Below are 16132 nucleotides of genomic sequence, written 5' to 3' on the forward strand. Positions count from 1 at the left end.
TCAGTAGCCTTGGTGCGTCATGAAATATCACCTCTTAAAACAATTGTCAGTAGTGGGGGAAAACAGTTTCAGTGTGTGAAATTGCTTAGATGCAACGACTAAGCCTGGCAGTAAAACTAATAGGTAGAATGCAAATGAATATTATCCAAATGACCATAAACATCATGTGAAAAATGTATTATCCAAGCTTTACCATTACCAGAATGTATAGCACCATGTCTTATATCACTATAAGCCTGTGCAGTGGGGAATAATTTATTCAGATAAAGTAAAAATAAGGGCACAAAGGATCAAACTCCATGTCTGTGTTCCAACAGCCATTATGGGTAATAAAATTACAGTATTCCAATTTTCCAGTTTACCGAGATCTCTACGCCTGTTATTTAGACCTCAAACCTTCAAAAAAGGATGTCTAAAGGATGCATGTAATTTTTTAAGACTGCAAGTGTTTCAGATAGATGCCATCTTCTATGTGAATAAGTACAAAATTAGTGCTCAGAGAAAAAAAATCTTTCAGAACAGATAAAAGTTAAAAAAATTACAGTAAATAGAATTTTATTTAATCTCAGCTCCTGCCAGATTAGCATTGCCAACAGTCACAGTTGAGCATATGATACAGTTATGTATTATTTACAATTTACAGTAGTGTATTTCTTCTCCAGAAAATATAAGTACAAAAGCTAAGAGTAAACAAATGAGGTACTGCAATTTGGATTTATTGTAAGCAAAAGCTTAAAGAAATAGTCCTTAGCAAACAATCAAAAGATCATATTAGGGAGGGACTAGTCAAATGGCCTAATTCATCTGGAAGTCGCCCACTAACTGCTACCCACCCAAAAATGTATTGCACAGTTCATTCAGACAGAAATAAAAAAAATAAATAAATAGAAGAGACAAACCATGAAGTTCAACTCTTAAAAAACACCCAGTGAAACCTGCATTCAAATATAGCAGTAGGCAAAACCTTTCTAGACAAAAGTCTTTTTCCCCCCTTTAAAAAAATAACTTTTAAACACAAAATAGAAGACAGTATTCAGTAGGAGAGAAAAGACTCATCACCAGATAACCCCTGATTAGCATCTCTTCCCAAGGCAGTTTTAAACTATATCCATGGTCCAACGTTGTCTTGCTGCTCCATTTGGGACCCTGAATAATAGTTTTTCCTTTTGTTCATTCTCAAAGGAGAACAGAGATGTGACCGTATTTCTAAGCAGCGTCGTCATGAAAGTTTTTACTATGACAATTTCTTCAAGATGGTCATAGCCATGACTGGAAAAGAAAAAATAAAAACGAGTAAATGAATTTCAATGAGAGGAAACTGCAAATATTTAATATTAAAATAAATCAGGGGATCAATTTGTCTACTGGCTACAGAAACGGAACAGGAGATGGAAGGATCTTAGGTTTGACATCAGGCCAAATAACTTCTGTGATTTATAAGCAAGTAAGACCTTTTCAGTGTAGGTCAATCAACTCAGATAAAAAATTAGCTTACCCACTTGAAACCAGAAAATACACTTGAGTATGATGCCTGGTTAAATAGAAATTAAAATATTTAGAAAGCAACTAAACTGTATTCCCCTTCTTTCTCACTTAGGCCAAATTCAAAACAATTCTTTCCTTACCCAATCATGGACCTAAAAACCTCCTTCCTAAATCACAATCTTGCTCTTTTGCACTGCCATCTTTTGTTATCACCAACCCACAGTCACGAACCAGCAAAGCACTGAAGCATGTACACACCCCAAGGAACACAAGTCCAGCTACATGCTGAAATCAACTCAGTTTTGGAGTACTTAGAATCTGAAGGAACCTCAAGATCTGGTCCAGTCTTCTGCAGATTTGTTACTCCTAAACCATCTCAGACTCACACTTATCTAGCCTCTTCTTGAAGACCTCCAATGAAAGAAATTTCTCCATTTTGCTGGACAGTATGTTCCTACTGTCCTAATATTTTTACAGTAAGGAAGTTTTTTGTTTTTGTTTTTTAGATTTGAACACATTTTTTTCTCTAATTTAAAAATGATTGCTTTCAATGCTATATGATTCCTAAAAACTGTACAAAACAAATAATATGAAGTTCCCAATACTGACTTTCTTCCAAACCTTCTCATACTTTAATGCCACCAGATCCATAGTCCTGAACTGGTTAAGCACAAACCACACACTGTCTAGAAAGTATGCAAGAAGTTCAATTTGAAATTCAGCATGTTTAAGGGCTTTGCTGGATCAAGACCCACACTTAGAATTTCATTATTTAAAATGAGAACTACTTCATATTTATATGGTATAAAATTCCATTTGGAGCATCACAGTTTTGAACATACTACAGGAATCCAACTTACCCATTTATTCAAAGAACCCAGAAAATGAAAAAAGCAAAAGTACCAGCAAAACAAAGCTAAGTTCAATATATTTTATTACTACAGAGGATTTGATTCAAAATTTCTGGTTAATCTTTTCATGCCTCTGAGATGGTGTGGATCTGAATCTCTCTCTCAAGACTCAAATTGTGTACAGATTACACAATTTAATCATTTAAGGCTTCCATCTGACAAACTTAGCTTTGTAAGGAAAATAAGTAACAGGTTTTGTTTAAGATATATTACATGATTTTAGTGCAAAGAACATTTAGCAATTCTTTATGAACAAAAAGCAGGCAAAAAAAGGGGAAAAATAACAGAAGAACAATGAATATTATGCCACAGATGTGACCTTCAACTGAAACACCAAAGTATTAGACTTCACTCACCCACATGCTAACTAAGGACAGATTGATGAAATATTCAGAAGATACCACTGCGAGGTGAAGTAAACTACAAAGCCAGGAAGAAAACAGCTTGTTGGACTACTTTAACACTGCAAAGATGAGCTCAGTGGTCATCTACTACTTGCATATGAGGCTGACAGGATTAGACAAAACACCGCAGTAAATACTTTAAGCACACTGAAGGAGATTAAACAAACTTGGACTCTTTATAAAACTTGCCTGACCCACTGCTGATGCCCATAATATTGGTAAGGAAAGGAGAGACACTAAACTGGCAAATAATTACAGCCAAGTATCCTCAATTTAATGCTGTTAAATCTAAATTCTTTTAGTAGCAAAATGCAACGACAAATTATACTTTTAAAATGTGTAAACACTTCCATCACATTTTGTCTGAAATAGAAGGTGTGACACACATATTCAAAGTAGTTGAGATTTATGTTAAAAATGTACATTCACACTCTAACAACTTTATTCCCCTTTTAGAGAAAATGTTAAGTATTTGATCTTTTCAAACACGTACATGATTCTATCAGTTAAAAGCCCTGTATTTCAGATGAGGAAAGTAACATGTGTGAGTATTTTGTGCAATCCAATTAGCCTAAAAATATTCCTCTCTTACATACAAGTACATCAGCTAGGTTAGTAAACATCAAATAAGTAGTACACCAGGCATAGTACAGTAATGAGCAGTTAAGGATAACGAACTGCTTGGTATTAAATTGACTGTACAAGTCACTGTCCTAAAATAAATCTGAAACGGTTCACAATACAGATCCACCTTTTTGCTTCAGTAAAACAGACTGAAGAATTCTGAGGATGGTCAAAGAAGTGTGTGTATAGAAATCCACAGTTAATGTTGCACACAGGCTTCCACTATAAACCCAATTTTGCCTCCCTAAAATGCACAAATGTGGTTATATTTACCTCAAAAAATTATGTACTAGATCTGAAATCAAAACAGCTTTGTTGCACAAAACCTGAAGTGAACTGGAAAAGGCATTGCTGATCCCAAATGGTTAGGCTTTTTTGTCATTTCAGAAAATAAATGAAAAGGCCTCAGCATGTGAAACATTTCGCCAGATGCCACAAGGAGATAATGCCCAAGAGCAAGTTTTGTTTGATTACAGTCACCTTACAGAAGGTAACAAATGTCTTTAGCATCAACAGTACAGAATGTGCAGTATGAGAGATCAAACACCTGGGGGAGATTTAAATTTTCAGTGAAAGTAAGTCGGTCTCTACTTGCATAGGCAGAATTCAAAATGTGACCCTATCCATAGAGGGACTCCTTATTGGCAAAAATGCAGTTTTTCTAACTAAGAGCATGAGAGGAGGCTTTAGTTAATCCTTTCCTTTTAAAAAAATGAAAACAAGTGCAATGGTAATTATTTCAGGTGGTGTGATGGAAGCACTTTCACTGCAAGGAAAGGTTAGCTGGGATGTGTCATTCTTTTTTGTTTTACTAGTTTAAGCACACATTTGGAATTTGAAATGTATTGCCCAAGAAATTTACTGGAGCGGAACAGTCAATGTCAAAGCTGGTTTTAAAGTATGCTAAAGTATTCAAGATTACAAGGCACTACTCCAAAAAACAAAACAAAACAAAAAAATCTAGCTGCTTGTGTTCAGCTTGTTTCAACAATAGTTGAGCATCCGAGCAGGAAAAATAGTAGGTTTTTTTTAAAGTATGTTTCTCATGGAACAATGTAGTTTATCAATGTAATTTAACTAATTACTTGCACTGAAACAAAACTTTTAAACCTTCTTGTAGTCTCTCTGAAAGTATCAGCTACATTCAAAGCCAAAGGGGGGGGGAAGAAGAGCTCAGACCAGACAAAAACAGGAGTTGCATTTAAACTCTTAAATATTTTATTAATCTGGCCTACTAAAACAGGAATGAAAATAAGAGTTCAGACAAGGTGTAATGAAACTATTTTCACAGCCTTAATAAAAGCCATTACACTACTTGTAAAATAGTAATGATAATACAAGGAGTGCTTGTGCTCTTATGCAATACCATCTTGCTTCTTTGCAAGCATTTTATAATTCATCTACCAGAAATGTTATTGCAAATCGAAACACTTGTCATATAATTCCTTAATAAGCTGAAAAACTGGCCCCAAAACACTATTAAAGATGCTAATACAATATGGCTTTTATTACACCCTCCCAAAACCTAAACCTCCCTATGTTTAGGTGATATAGTCCATACTGAGAGAGTGGGGTGGACTTTCAGTGTCAGTTTTTAAAAACACCAGACTTGCTGTTTATGCACCAAGCCAGGGATTTCATGAAAAGGGATACATTTGTATAGGCTAGTTTCAGCAGTATTCCTCACTGATAGTTCAGCTCTAGTACAGTTCTCACATTCCCCTTTTTTTTTTTCTTTTTTTTTTTTTTTGGGGGGGGGAGGTTGGTCCTTGTACCAATGCATAATAAGGGCAGGGAGGATTGATAGCTAAGATTTTTAATTTTTTTTTCCTGGGGGGAGGGAGGAGGGATACCTCAAAAACAGCCAAGTGTTTATGGCACTAACTTATGGAGGACCCAAATCAGAGCAAGGACTTCAACCTAGGCCTCCCCTCCACATGCCAGGTCAGTGCCACAGCCACTTGTTTCGACTAGTCAGGGTGCTTTGACTAAAAATTCTACTGCAAAGCTGAAAGACCCCGACAAAACTTTCATTTCCTATAAGTTCCAGCCAAAACATTTTGTTCTGACAAATTAGCATTTTATGACGAAATGTCGTTTCATCAGACAATCTCTGACCCAATCTAAATAAATGTGTTAAGATGACCATCACCAACAATGGAGCTGCTTCAATCTAATAGTGAGAAGTGTTATGTATATCAATATACATAATAGTTATGTATATCAATATCTCTATAATTCTTCCCTTGTCATAATCTTAAACTGATTGCTACCATATGAAGTCTTGTAAAGCAATACATTCTAGCAATCTAATCTTTGCTCATATATTCATCCTGCTTGTAAGACATACCAATGGTCGAGCATCTTCTCGTTCCAAGATCTTTTGGGTTTGGTCAGCAGGGAACTTCAACACTGTAGTTATAACCTTTGCCATTGTCTAAAGAAAAAAAAAATTATGATTTATAACCAACTAACTTCACAAGCATTAAAAGAGGACATTAAACTTTTATATAACAGTTTAAAAAGCATTAATAAAAGTACGGAATAATATACGTCTTAATATTTTTGCTATGCCTTGCACTGGCTTTGCTAAAAATATTAGTTTCACATTTCATTTACATGACAGATAGCATATTATGTTAATTCTATGGGACCCAAGAACCAACTGCTGCTACCCATATAACTCTAGAAGACACATTAACCCCTTTAATAAAACACAACTATGTCACTAAATACTCAACTCTTAACACAGGTTTTTCCCTAAGAAACCTCTCATCTGTATGCCAACTCTAAAAATAACTCATCACCAGAAATATTGCTTTTAGGAGCTAACTACATTTTATCATACCTATATACTGTAAAAGAAACTCAGAAATCTATGCTACTGTACTAATATGTTAGGTACAGAGCTTCAGCTCAGTGGAAATATACTCCGCAGGTGCAGCATGCTGCATTTAAATAGCAAGTACTTTATCTTCTCAGAAAAGATGTTATGTAAATAGAAAACATAAATATGTATATACCCTCTGTACAGGGTGGACAAATAATTCCTTCCATTTGATAGAGGAAACACAAAAGGCCTTGTCAGTAGTTACACAGTACATGACAGAGCCAGGATGACAACTCTCATTTGAGAATTTAAATAATTGACATATTCCCAAGGCAAGAAGGAAGAAGCACTTGCTTTTTCCTTTTATTCTGAACAATAGTAATGAATGCGGATGGGCAGGCGATTTTACAGAAAAGGTCAAGGACTTTTCCACTTGACCCATGGTGTAGCTCTAATTGAACAAGCTTGCAAAGGAGATAAGATTGCTGTCCATCAACTTCTGTGGTTTCCCCATCAGTCCAACAAGTGAAGTGATGAAGGAACTACAGAAACAGAAGAGATAGCTAGAGAACAGGTGAAAGAGTAGGCCACACATGTAGCAAGTGCACATCACAGGTAGCTTTTATCTGGTGACGAAGTAAAAGAATTCCCCTTCTTAACATTTCTATTTAATCAGCTTAAATTTTGTTTAAACTTTTTTCAGCCCTAATGATGTTTTTTGAGTTCATCTAATGGAGTTTGCAGATATACTGGGGGAATGTCTCCAATGCCATAAAATAGCATCACTCTCCTCTAACTTTTCTTGCTGAACTCCTCATCACAACTACTTGTATCTGAAATATCTCACAGAATGAACTCAGGATCTGCCCACACTCTCATAGGACAACTACCTCTGAACCCCTCACTTTCAAGCTTACAACAGGACACAATGGTATGCAAAAGTTAAAGAAAATATACATCCATTGCAAATAATACAGCAAAGAACGTATACATGTGTGCCAACTCAAACAGACATTCTTAAGACACTCTTTCCTGAAAATGTCCATTTTGTAATCTATCACTAGCAAGGCCTTGAAATTCTCCAAGTTCTTGTGGTCACAAGGGAGATTTAGAAATAAAAGTTTCAGAACCATGAAGTTACGCATGTAGAATACAAGCTTGCAGGGATTTCAGAATTTAAGAATGTATTCTTTAAAACAGCAAAATGTTTACCTTATTTAGCATTCTGAGTGTACTTTACTAGAAAAAACAGGTAAAGCAGACAATAATCCCTTGCTTTCACATACCCATAGTAATGGCAGTCTTACTGAAACAGCATATATTTTACATTCCAACTGACTATCAACTCTTTTAAGAAGCAGAGAATATTTACAGATGTCCTCATCAATTTTCTAAATTTCCTAAAAATATCAGTGTGCCATTAGTTTCCCTATTTCCAGCCTGCTACGACTGGAACAGAACTGCTGATCACTGATGAAGTTCTCTGAAACTTTTAAATGATTCACTTCCATTAGCAACAATTCCAATAGGATTTCAAAGTCCCAGACAACGTTTAAATGTAGAAGCCAGTAACAGCAGAAAAAGCATATCCAGATTCTCAAAGGAACATCTGCATGTATTTAGCTATTTCAGAAGTGCAAGCTGGAAAACAAGAAAAACTTGGAATAACTGTGACATAACATCTTCAATGGTAGCACTTGCAAAGCTGCTTGTGTCTCACACCATAGATGTCCACATAAGACACAGAAAACACATGAGGTCAAAGCGACTCACACCCCAAGGAACAGACTGCAAACTACATAACAGAATTGCAAGGCGGAGCATCTGCAAGGGCAATCCTGTAGATTTCTATGAGAACCAAGCTCTTAGCATACCTAATAAACAAAAATGTAAAGCAATGCAGTATATTTGGTTAGCTCAGGTGTCTATATAAATGTTGAGAATGTTATTTTAATACCCCCAAGAGTGTTTCTTATGAATCTCACAGTCCAGATAAACTGAACAAGGTTCATGTCTGGAAAAGCTTAGAAGGTATTTTTCGCACATGTAATAAAAAGGCATCAGAATAAAACAAGGTTAGGTGTGAGAAAGGAAAGAGTAAAATTACATGACTCCCTAGCAAAGGTGTATGCTCAGCATGACGGAACATTTTCAGTTTAGGATAAAATGTGCACATATATAGTACATAGTGTATGTGGAAACAGATGTTAAAGACAGATTTGGCTATTGGCTTGACTAAGCTTGTACGGTCAGTTTCTCATGGGAGAGCTGTTCTCCCAGGAAAAACTATGACTGCACGGATGTTCAGGCTTTTCCCCCCCCCCCAACAGTCAAAATGGCCACTCCACAAAAAAACTAACCTGAAAACAACCATGGTTAAATCACTCCCAGGAGAGTTTCTCCTGAGAGAGCAAGCGTCTATATATGCTGTGGCTTCTCTCAGAATAGAACACCATATCCCTGTGGCAGGAGGAGGATTCTGGAGGACAGTATTCATTCATCGGACTCTGGTGCTGCAGCAGGAAGCAGAATATGCTCCCTTCACAATCCTCACGTTGTGTTGCAAGGAAGCACAGGGTGACGATGGGCAGTTTGGGGCAGCCCATCAGGGTATGCACTGCTGCCATCTGTTGCCAAGTAGACTAAGAGAGCCTGCAGAGCATGCTGAGATGTGTGCACAGACCCCACCATCAGCACTGCAAGCTCTTCACTTTTCAGGGCCTCAGCATTTGACTATCTGTACCCACAACTCTGGGTGAAGTTTCTTTACCAAGAGAATAAACCTGAGGTCATTCTCCCAGATTATTTGAGTGTGTGTACATAGCCTAACAGTGTCAAAAAGGTACACTGATTATTTTAGGCAAACTGAGACTTAGGCTTAGAAGTAACGAAGTTGAAATGTGATAAAAGCTAGGGTATGGACATACAACACTAGTCTCACTTATATTGGTTTCCATACAAATGAAAGTTACATACAAACCAGCAACTAGATTTCAAGCAGTAGTTTCCTGCAAAAAAAAAATGCTGCTATTGCAACTTACCACCAGGTAGCAAATTAACCGAATGTTCGCACGGAATAACATGCTATCCTAGGATGTAACTGACTAGAACTCTAGACACATCATCTACATTCTCGTACAACTTAGCAATGAAACTCTTGATTTCTTGTTGGGCAACCTACTACTGAATGTAAATGTAGCTCCCAAAGCTAAGAAATTTGTTGCTTTAAAAATTCTCTCTAGCCATTTATTTGAATTGAATGAATTCCCTTTCTCAATTATATTAATTTTAAAATAATACCTTCCTCAGCAGTTGTAAGAATTACACATCTGTCTCCACTTGAGTATAATTTATTTTCATTCTGGATATGCATATGATTTTAGGATCCATTCTTGAAGGCAGGCCTCTTTTGGTTAAGAGAGGTTCTCCCCCCACTCCCCCATCCCAGAATTAATCTGTTTGAACTGAGGACAGAAGCCAGATCCCTCAAATCAATCTACCATGTTACACAGTATTGTATATTGTATGCCAGATAGGAATTTTGTGCTTATCTCAAATCACAGATAAAATATATGGCTATTAGTTTTCACTGACAAATTCTGCAGCTTCATTCCTTGCCAGAAAAATCATAAAACTAAGCCTAGTTTTAGTGCGCTACTACCACAAAGCTAGCTCACATTTTCAATTTAAAAGTCCCAAAATAAGCATTGTAGTATCTTGGGCACCAAGAAGAAACAATTTTAATCAGTAACACACATTACTGGAGCCATGCTAAATACAGTTCAAGAGTTAAAATTAATCTAAAGACATTTCATATTAAACTTTAAAAGCAGATTTGTTAATCATACTATAGGAGTTGTCTGCTGCTATCTAATACAGTGTTTCCCAAACTGTGGGCTGCAACCCAAAAGTGAATTGCAAGAATATATGAAAGGGTTATGAACAAACTTTAAAAATGGATTCTCCTTTAAAGGAAAAGAACAGGGAAACCATGGATTTTCCTTTACAGGCTGACAGAGTTCCAGCCTGAGCTGGGGCTGCTTAGGGGCCCCCCACGAGACACACCCACCTCCTACCCCACACACAGGAGGGGGCTGGGGAGCAGTGGGTTGGGAGCGAGGGGCACTGGGTCAGGACTGGCCACTGATGTTTACAAATTGGTCCTGGTAGAAAAAAGGTTGAGAACGACTGGTATAAAACTGGTTTGGAGTAAACTAAACTGCTTACTAGTCACTAGATGCTACACTGTTTTCTAAAAGACATACCTTCTTGTTTGCAACAATAAACCCCTAAACCCCCTAACAACAGACTTTAAAATAATATGTGCAGGCAGTAAGTTGCATACACCTCTAGCATTTAATAATTTCAAACATTCAAGTAGGAGAATAGTACAATGGTTTAGTGGTAAATCTAACTTCTGAAAGAATCGGGTAGGGAAGTTTTTATTCCGACAAGAGATTTATTTTTTGGTAGTGTTGTTGTTTTGTTCGTTTGTTTTTATTAAAAGTAGTTGATAGTAAGGAACAAAAAAGAAAGGAATAAAAGGCACAGAAGAATTTAAAAATTATAATTTGAATATCATTTTGTTTAGAAAAGTACGATATTTTATATGGGGCACTTAAAAGGAACAAAGTTGATTACTTTAGTATTCTAATAAATTCTTACTACTGTAAAGCTTAAACATTAGTCCCAGCTAGAAACATAACAAAAACCAGAAGAACTACAGAGAGGAAAGGTATTTCGTCTTAAAAAAGGAAGATATCTATCTACATAACAGAAACATTTTGCTTGGACGATCAACATTTAGACATCTTTTTTCAAACCTAGCCAATTTCTAAGCATAGGGGTTGTTACTAGATACTAGAAGCCCAACTTCATAACGAATTCACTGGCTGGCAAATTTAGTATTCAATCTTTTACTTCTGCAAACAGCAAGGACTACTCAAAATGTAACCTCTCAGAAAAGTTACACACCCATGAGATGTGATGTGCATAGGTTTTAGAGAAGATATGCTGTAAATTCAGAATGACACATGAGACATAATCCAATACATTTATTATTGCTGGCTATGGTATCAAAACAACATCGCAATATTAATGGCCAAAACACAAAGACAAAACTCCCTATTGTTCAATTTCTGGCCCTACTGGTAAAATGAGTACCAGCAACCCCCACTCCACTAGTCAAGACACATTACGCTAGCAAAACATTTGTGGTATGGCGTAAACTACTCCAGAGTAAGCTATACAGGCAAGAATGTATTCTTTGCTGGTTTAAAAGTACCTACACTAAGGCTTTTGTCTGCATGGCTATTTGCTTAGGTTTGTAACTTTTTCCATATTCATAAACCTACATAATTATGCTAGCAAAACTTTTACTTGCACGCTAGACCTCAGAACAAGCACTGAAAGCCGCTTATAGACCATCTACAATAGTGCTTAAAACTTATACAGCAAGAGGGAAACATTCTAGTCTAACTCCAAACATATAAGATTCCATACCTTTGTCTCACGGCCCATCATATATTCAAACAGGACCTTTCGTAAGTATTCAAACTCAGTAGGCTCTCCAAAGAGAGAGACATCAGCATGGCAAAGATTCCCATCTGTGTAAACATAAAAAAAAGAAGTATAGTGAAAGTAACTCATCTTAGATAATTACTCTCATCTAGCAAGTGACTGGAATGAAATGTTATCTAGAAAGGATCCACTGTAATGAACAGCACAAACATGTCATGTCTAAAATTTAGTGAACACCACCAATACAATACACATCTAAAATGTAGTAGTCAATTCAATGCATCTGAAAACGCAAGTAATTGTCAGCACGTCAACATAAAAGTATTAGATACTTTCTTAATTTTCCCCTTTTATTTTTGATCATCTTATAACACAAGCAAGTCAATTTAGATGCTGCTGCTACTTTACTTCCAAAGCTTGTGCTAGTACAACCTGAATCAAGACATTTCACTAACCATTTGTTTACACTTAAGAGTAAATATACAAGACATTGGCCTAAAGGAATTCCAAATATAAAGGGTCTCAAACAAGTCTGTGTAATACTGACCGTCTGCAAATGCTACTAAAGTGTTTTCTACTGATCTTAATGTCAGTAAATTCCTCAGAGGATCAGACTTTCCAGTGAAAAGGTTTCATTTCAAACAGATGATAAAGTTTAATTAACTATTTTAAAGGACTGGGGAGAAAAAAAGACAAGCAAAAGACAGGATCGGGACTGGTAGTGGGGAGGGGGAAATGAGGCATATAAAACATACCTCCAGCAACTTCATATTGTTTCCAGTAAAGTGCTCATAATAGTATCTGCACTACACTAGAACCTAGAAGCCCCAGGAGCACATACTTCAGAGCCTTTTTGCACTAGGCGCTGCACAAACATGGAGTAAACAGATGTACTCTACCCCCAACTAGTTTACAAACCCAGCACAAGAGAAGAGAAAAAAAATGGATATGGAGAGGAGCACAAGAAGGCATAAGACAATGAATGATTTCAGCACACCTGACTTCACAAGTTGTTGGGTTCTGGGCTTTGTATTTGCAGCAGTGGAGGGCTCTACGGTGCTTAAGATAAGATAGCTTTGCAGATGTTTACTGGAAGCCTCCCAACCCTATGCAGGACAGCATGGAAAAAACCCCACAAAAGTGTCTGCTTTGATAAGAGGCAAGATCATTGGCCAGAGGCAAAAGTCAACATTTAAGTATTAAATGAAGAATGACAAATGTGGGATAGGCTATGAAGAGCTCCCTTCCCTGGAGAAAGTCAAAATTTTCTGGTTAGGAAGTTTTTGAACAGTTGTTCAGATCTTATTTAAGAGTGTATACTTAGTTTTTATAACATCTATAAGATCCTTTTACTTGCATCCTAATGATCTGTATCAACCAATAACTGCTGAATTCGCACGTAGGCAACATCTCGGTCTTGCTATTAAATGTCTGTATCTGAGCATGGGCTTTCAAATGTCACCTATCAGCTTCAAGTGTATGGATAAACAGTAGAAAAATCACAATCTCAGTGTTAAACGTGCTGGAAATATTTCCATCTTCCTCCTCTGCCTGAAATTTACTATTTAGAGACATATCTTTTCCAAAATAAATGCTTCCTGGCTTTACAGAGCTTACTCTGTAATTGCTCATCATTAGAAAAAGGATGTGCGCCAGATTGTCTAGATAGTGCCTCTTCTAATCCATTCCAAGCATCATTCCCTGGATTAATCTTAGCCAGCTTTTTTAAAGTATTACTTCACAAGGGAGCGAATCCAAATTTACAAACAGCAGAACTCATTCAATTACAGGAACAAAGACAGTACCAAAACTACTAATTTTTTAACATCTTGCATTTAGGTGCATATTCTGCATTATAAATGACACTTATTAATGAACAAATCATTAAATCAATCTCTAGGAGTATTCTGCTCCCTTGAATCATTTTAATCAAAAAATTAGTGACAGATGAAAAATAAGAAAAAGAAAATCAATATTATATATATATATATATACATATATGCGCGCACCCAGCATACATATGTTGGTTTTATCTTTTTCTTATTTTATTTATATATACACATATATACACACACACACAGATATATACAGATATCTAGATATAGCTATCTATATATAGAGATATAGAGATCCATCTATCTACCTACCTACCTAGAGAGAGAGAGAGAGAGACACACACTAGTCTACAGCTGAAATATACCAATAAAAACCATAAGAATAAATTATTGGTCCACCTCAGGACCTTGGACCATTTTAACTATACCATTTTCTAGACTATTAGAGTTACTGTTCATCAGCTTTTATTCTAGAAGCTTCCAGAAACTTCTTTTGAAAAAAGTCCAATCCTGCCTAGTTTTGCCCAGCCTTCAGTTGCTGTTGTCTTGTTTGGCTGCCTCTGTTCCTGTGACCTTTCCTTTGTTTGTATTTGACTCAGACACCAAGCAAAACTGTGCCTTAGTCCCTCAAGTGCATCCCTTAGATGACAGGCCTGGCTTCCTGCAGCTGTGCTGGATGCAACCATACAAATCAACTGCTCTTAGACTGCATCCTTATGTACAGCCTCACCCTCTCCCTCCCCTTGTTTATCTGCTGTGTTAAACAAACTGGCCCCAAGGTGTTTAACACATTAAATACTTTTTGCTTTAGGGACCTCTGACAACAACTGATTAAAGGGCTTCTAAAGCAACCTCTTCAAAACTAAGTTGTGTTCAATTACCAAAGGCAACAACACATTTAGGAAAATAGGCTAATGCAACATGCATATATCTTGTTTCCTGAACTTAACCTTTCTGTGCACACTGAAGGCGGGCCCAGTTTATCAAACCTTTGACTTGAGAGGCTAGCTGACTTGGTGAATCTTCTTCGTCTGTGTGCACCTGCCAGCTCTCTCTAAGACTCCCTGACCAGTTTCTGGCCACTCACTCAAGCCTTAGTATTTCTTGGCTCATGGTCCATGCTTTAGTGTTCCCTTTGATCTTACGCTTCTTAGCTTTGGCAAAACAGCTGTGTCAAGATTTGGTCCCAGAAGTCAACTCATCAAATCTATAAATCTGGCTACTACATCTGAGTACCTGTTAGGATGCTATTTAAATTGGCCATTGTTTTGCCTTTTCTGCTTGCTGCATTAACTCATTTTAATCCACCTCGGAAGTAGTTAAACCAACACATGCACACAGAGGAATGTACCACTTTCTTAAAAAAGAATTATACTGTGGCAAATTGGGAAATAGATATTATACCTGTCCCCGGTAAACTTAAATTCTTGAGACAGGGACCATTGTATCCCAATTGTTCCACACCACACAAGGGCACACAGGATTGCCATAAAACAGCCTCATGAGATCACAGTTTCACAATCAATATTTTCACATTGTGTTTAGGCGATTGCTGCACTTTTTTTTGTTTTCAATATCCAACTGCAGATAAGATACAAAAGTTCTGGGAGCCCTAGCAAAAAGGTCACAAGGCTCCCAAAGTACTGACGTAATAACATTGTAAAGTTAATAATAAACCTGTATTGTAAAATTCTGATTCATTCAGGAACTGCTTGACAGTAGAGGTGCATGAAGCAGACAGTATTCGATTTGGATTAGGACTGATTCGGGGGGCAATGATTCGATTCGCTGATTTGGATCACTGTCCCACTTCGATTCGGCCGAATTTGAATCTGAAGATTCAGTTTCAATTCGGAGAATCGGCAATTTGGCCATAGCTAAACTCAGCTGTATATGTTTTTTCTACATACCTCAAGGTACCAGGTGCGGCTCGTGATGATCGGATGGATGGAGCATCCCGCGGGGAGGGAGGGGGGGGAGTGTAGGGTGGACTCCCTGTGTGCTTGGCAGCAGACCAGGAAGTGGACCAGAAGTACTTCTGGTCCGCTTCCAGGTCCACCGCTGAGAGCGTGAAGGACCTCCTACCGCACCTGCTGGCTCGGCAATCAGCTGTGAGGGGACCCTGGGTTCCCCCCCAGACCCAGGACGGGTCCGCCACCGAAAGTGCGGGGGACCTCCACGCCCCGTGCTCCCATGAGGTGCTCCATCTGCACCACCCATGCCTGGTCCCTTAAGTTATGTAAAAAAAAAAAAAAAAAAAAAAAATTACAGCTGTGTCTATGGCCGAATCATCAAATCTCTCCAAATCTCATTGGAGGGCTCTGATTCAGTTCAGCAAAATTAATGGGTTTCCTGATTCAATCTGGATTCGGAGAATTAGTGTTTAACACCGGAAAATGCAAGGTTCTCCACCTTGGGAGGAAAAACCAGCAGCATCCAAAGAGACTTGGGGGTCATCACTGACCACAAGATGAACATGAGCCTGCAATGCGATGCTGCGGCTAGGGAATCGACCCAAATCCT

The 16132-nt window shown here is 37.5% G+C and overlaps 1 protein-coding gene across 1 annotated transcript in view; it reads right to left on the minus strand.

Moving 5' to 3' along the window:
* Positions 1-249: 249 nt before the first annotated feature.
* The window catches only part of GOLGA4 (golgin A4), a 101156-nt gene continuing 85273 nt past the window's right edge, over positions 250-16132 (minus strand). The window contains 3 exon segments of the mRNA XM_025216508.1: positions 250-1269; positions 5775-5861; positions 11757-11860. Of these exon segments, the coding sequence (XP_025072293.1) occupies positions 1258-1269; positions 5775-5861; positions 11757-11860 (203 nt within the window). The 3' untranslated portion in view covers positions 250-1257.

This window comes from Alligator sinensis, unplaced genomic scaffold (assembly GCF_000455745.1).
Source record: "Alligator sinensis unplaced genomic scaffold, ASM45574v1 scaffold763_1, whole genome shotgun sequence".
Lineage (NCBI taxonomy): Eukaryota > Metazoa > Chordata > Crocodylia > Alligatoridae > Alligator > Alligator sinensis.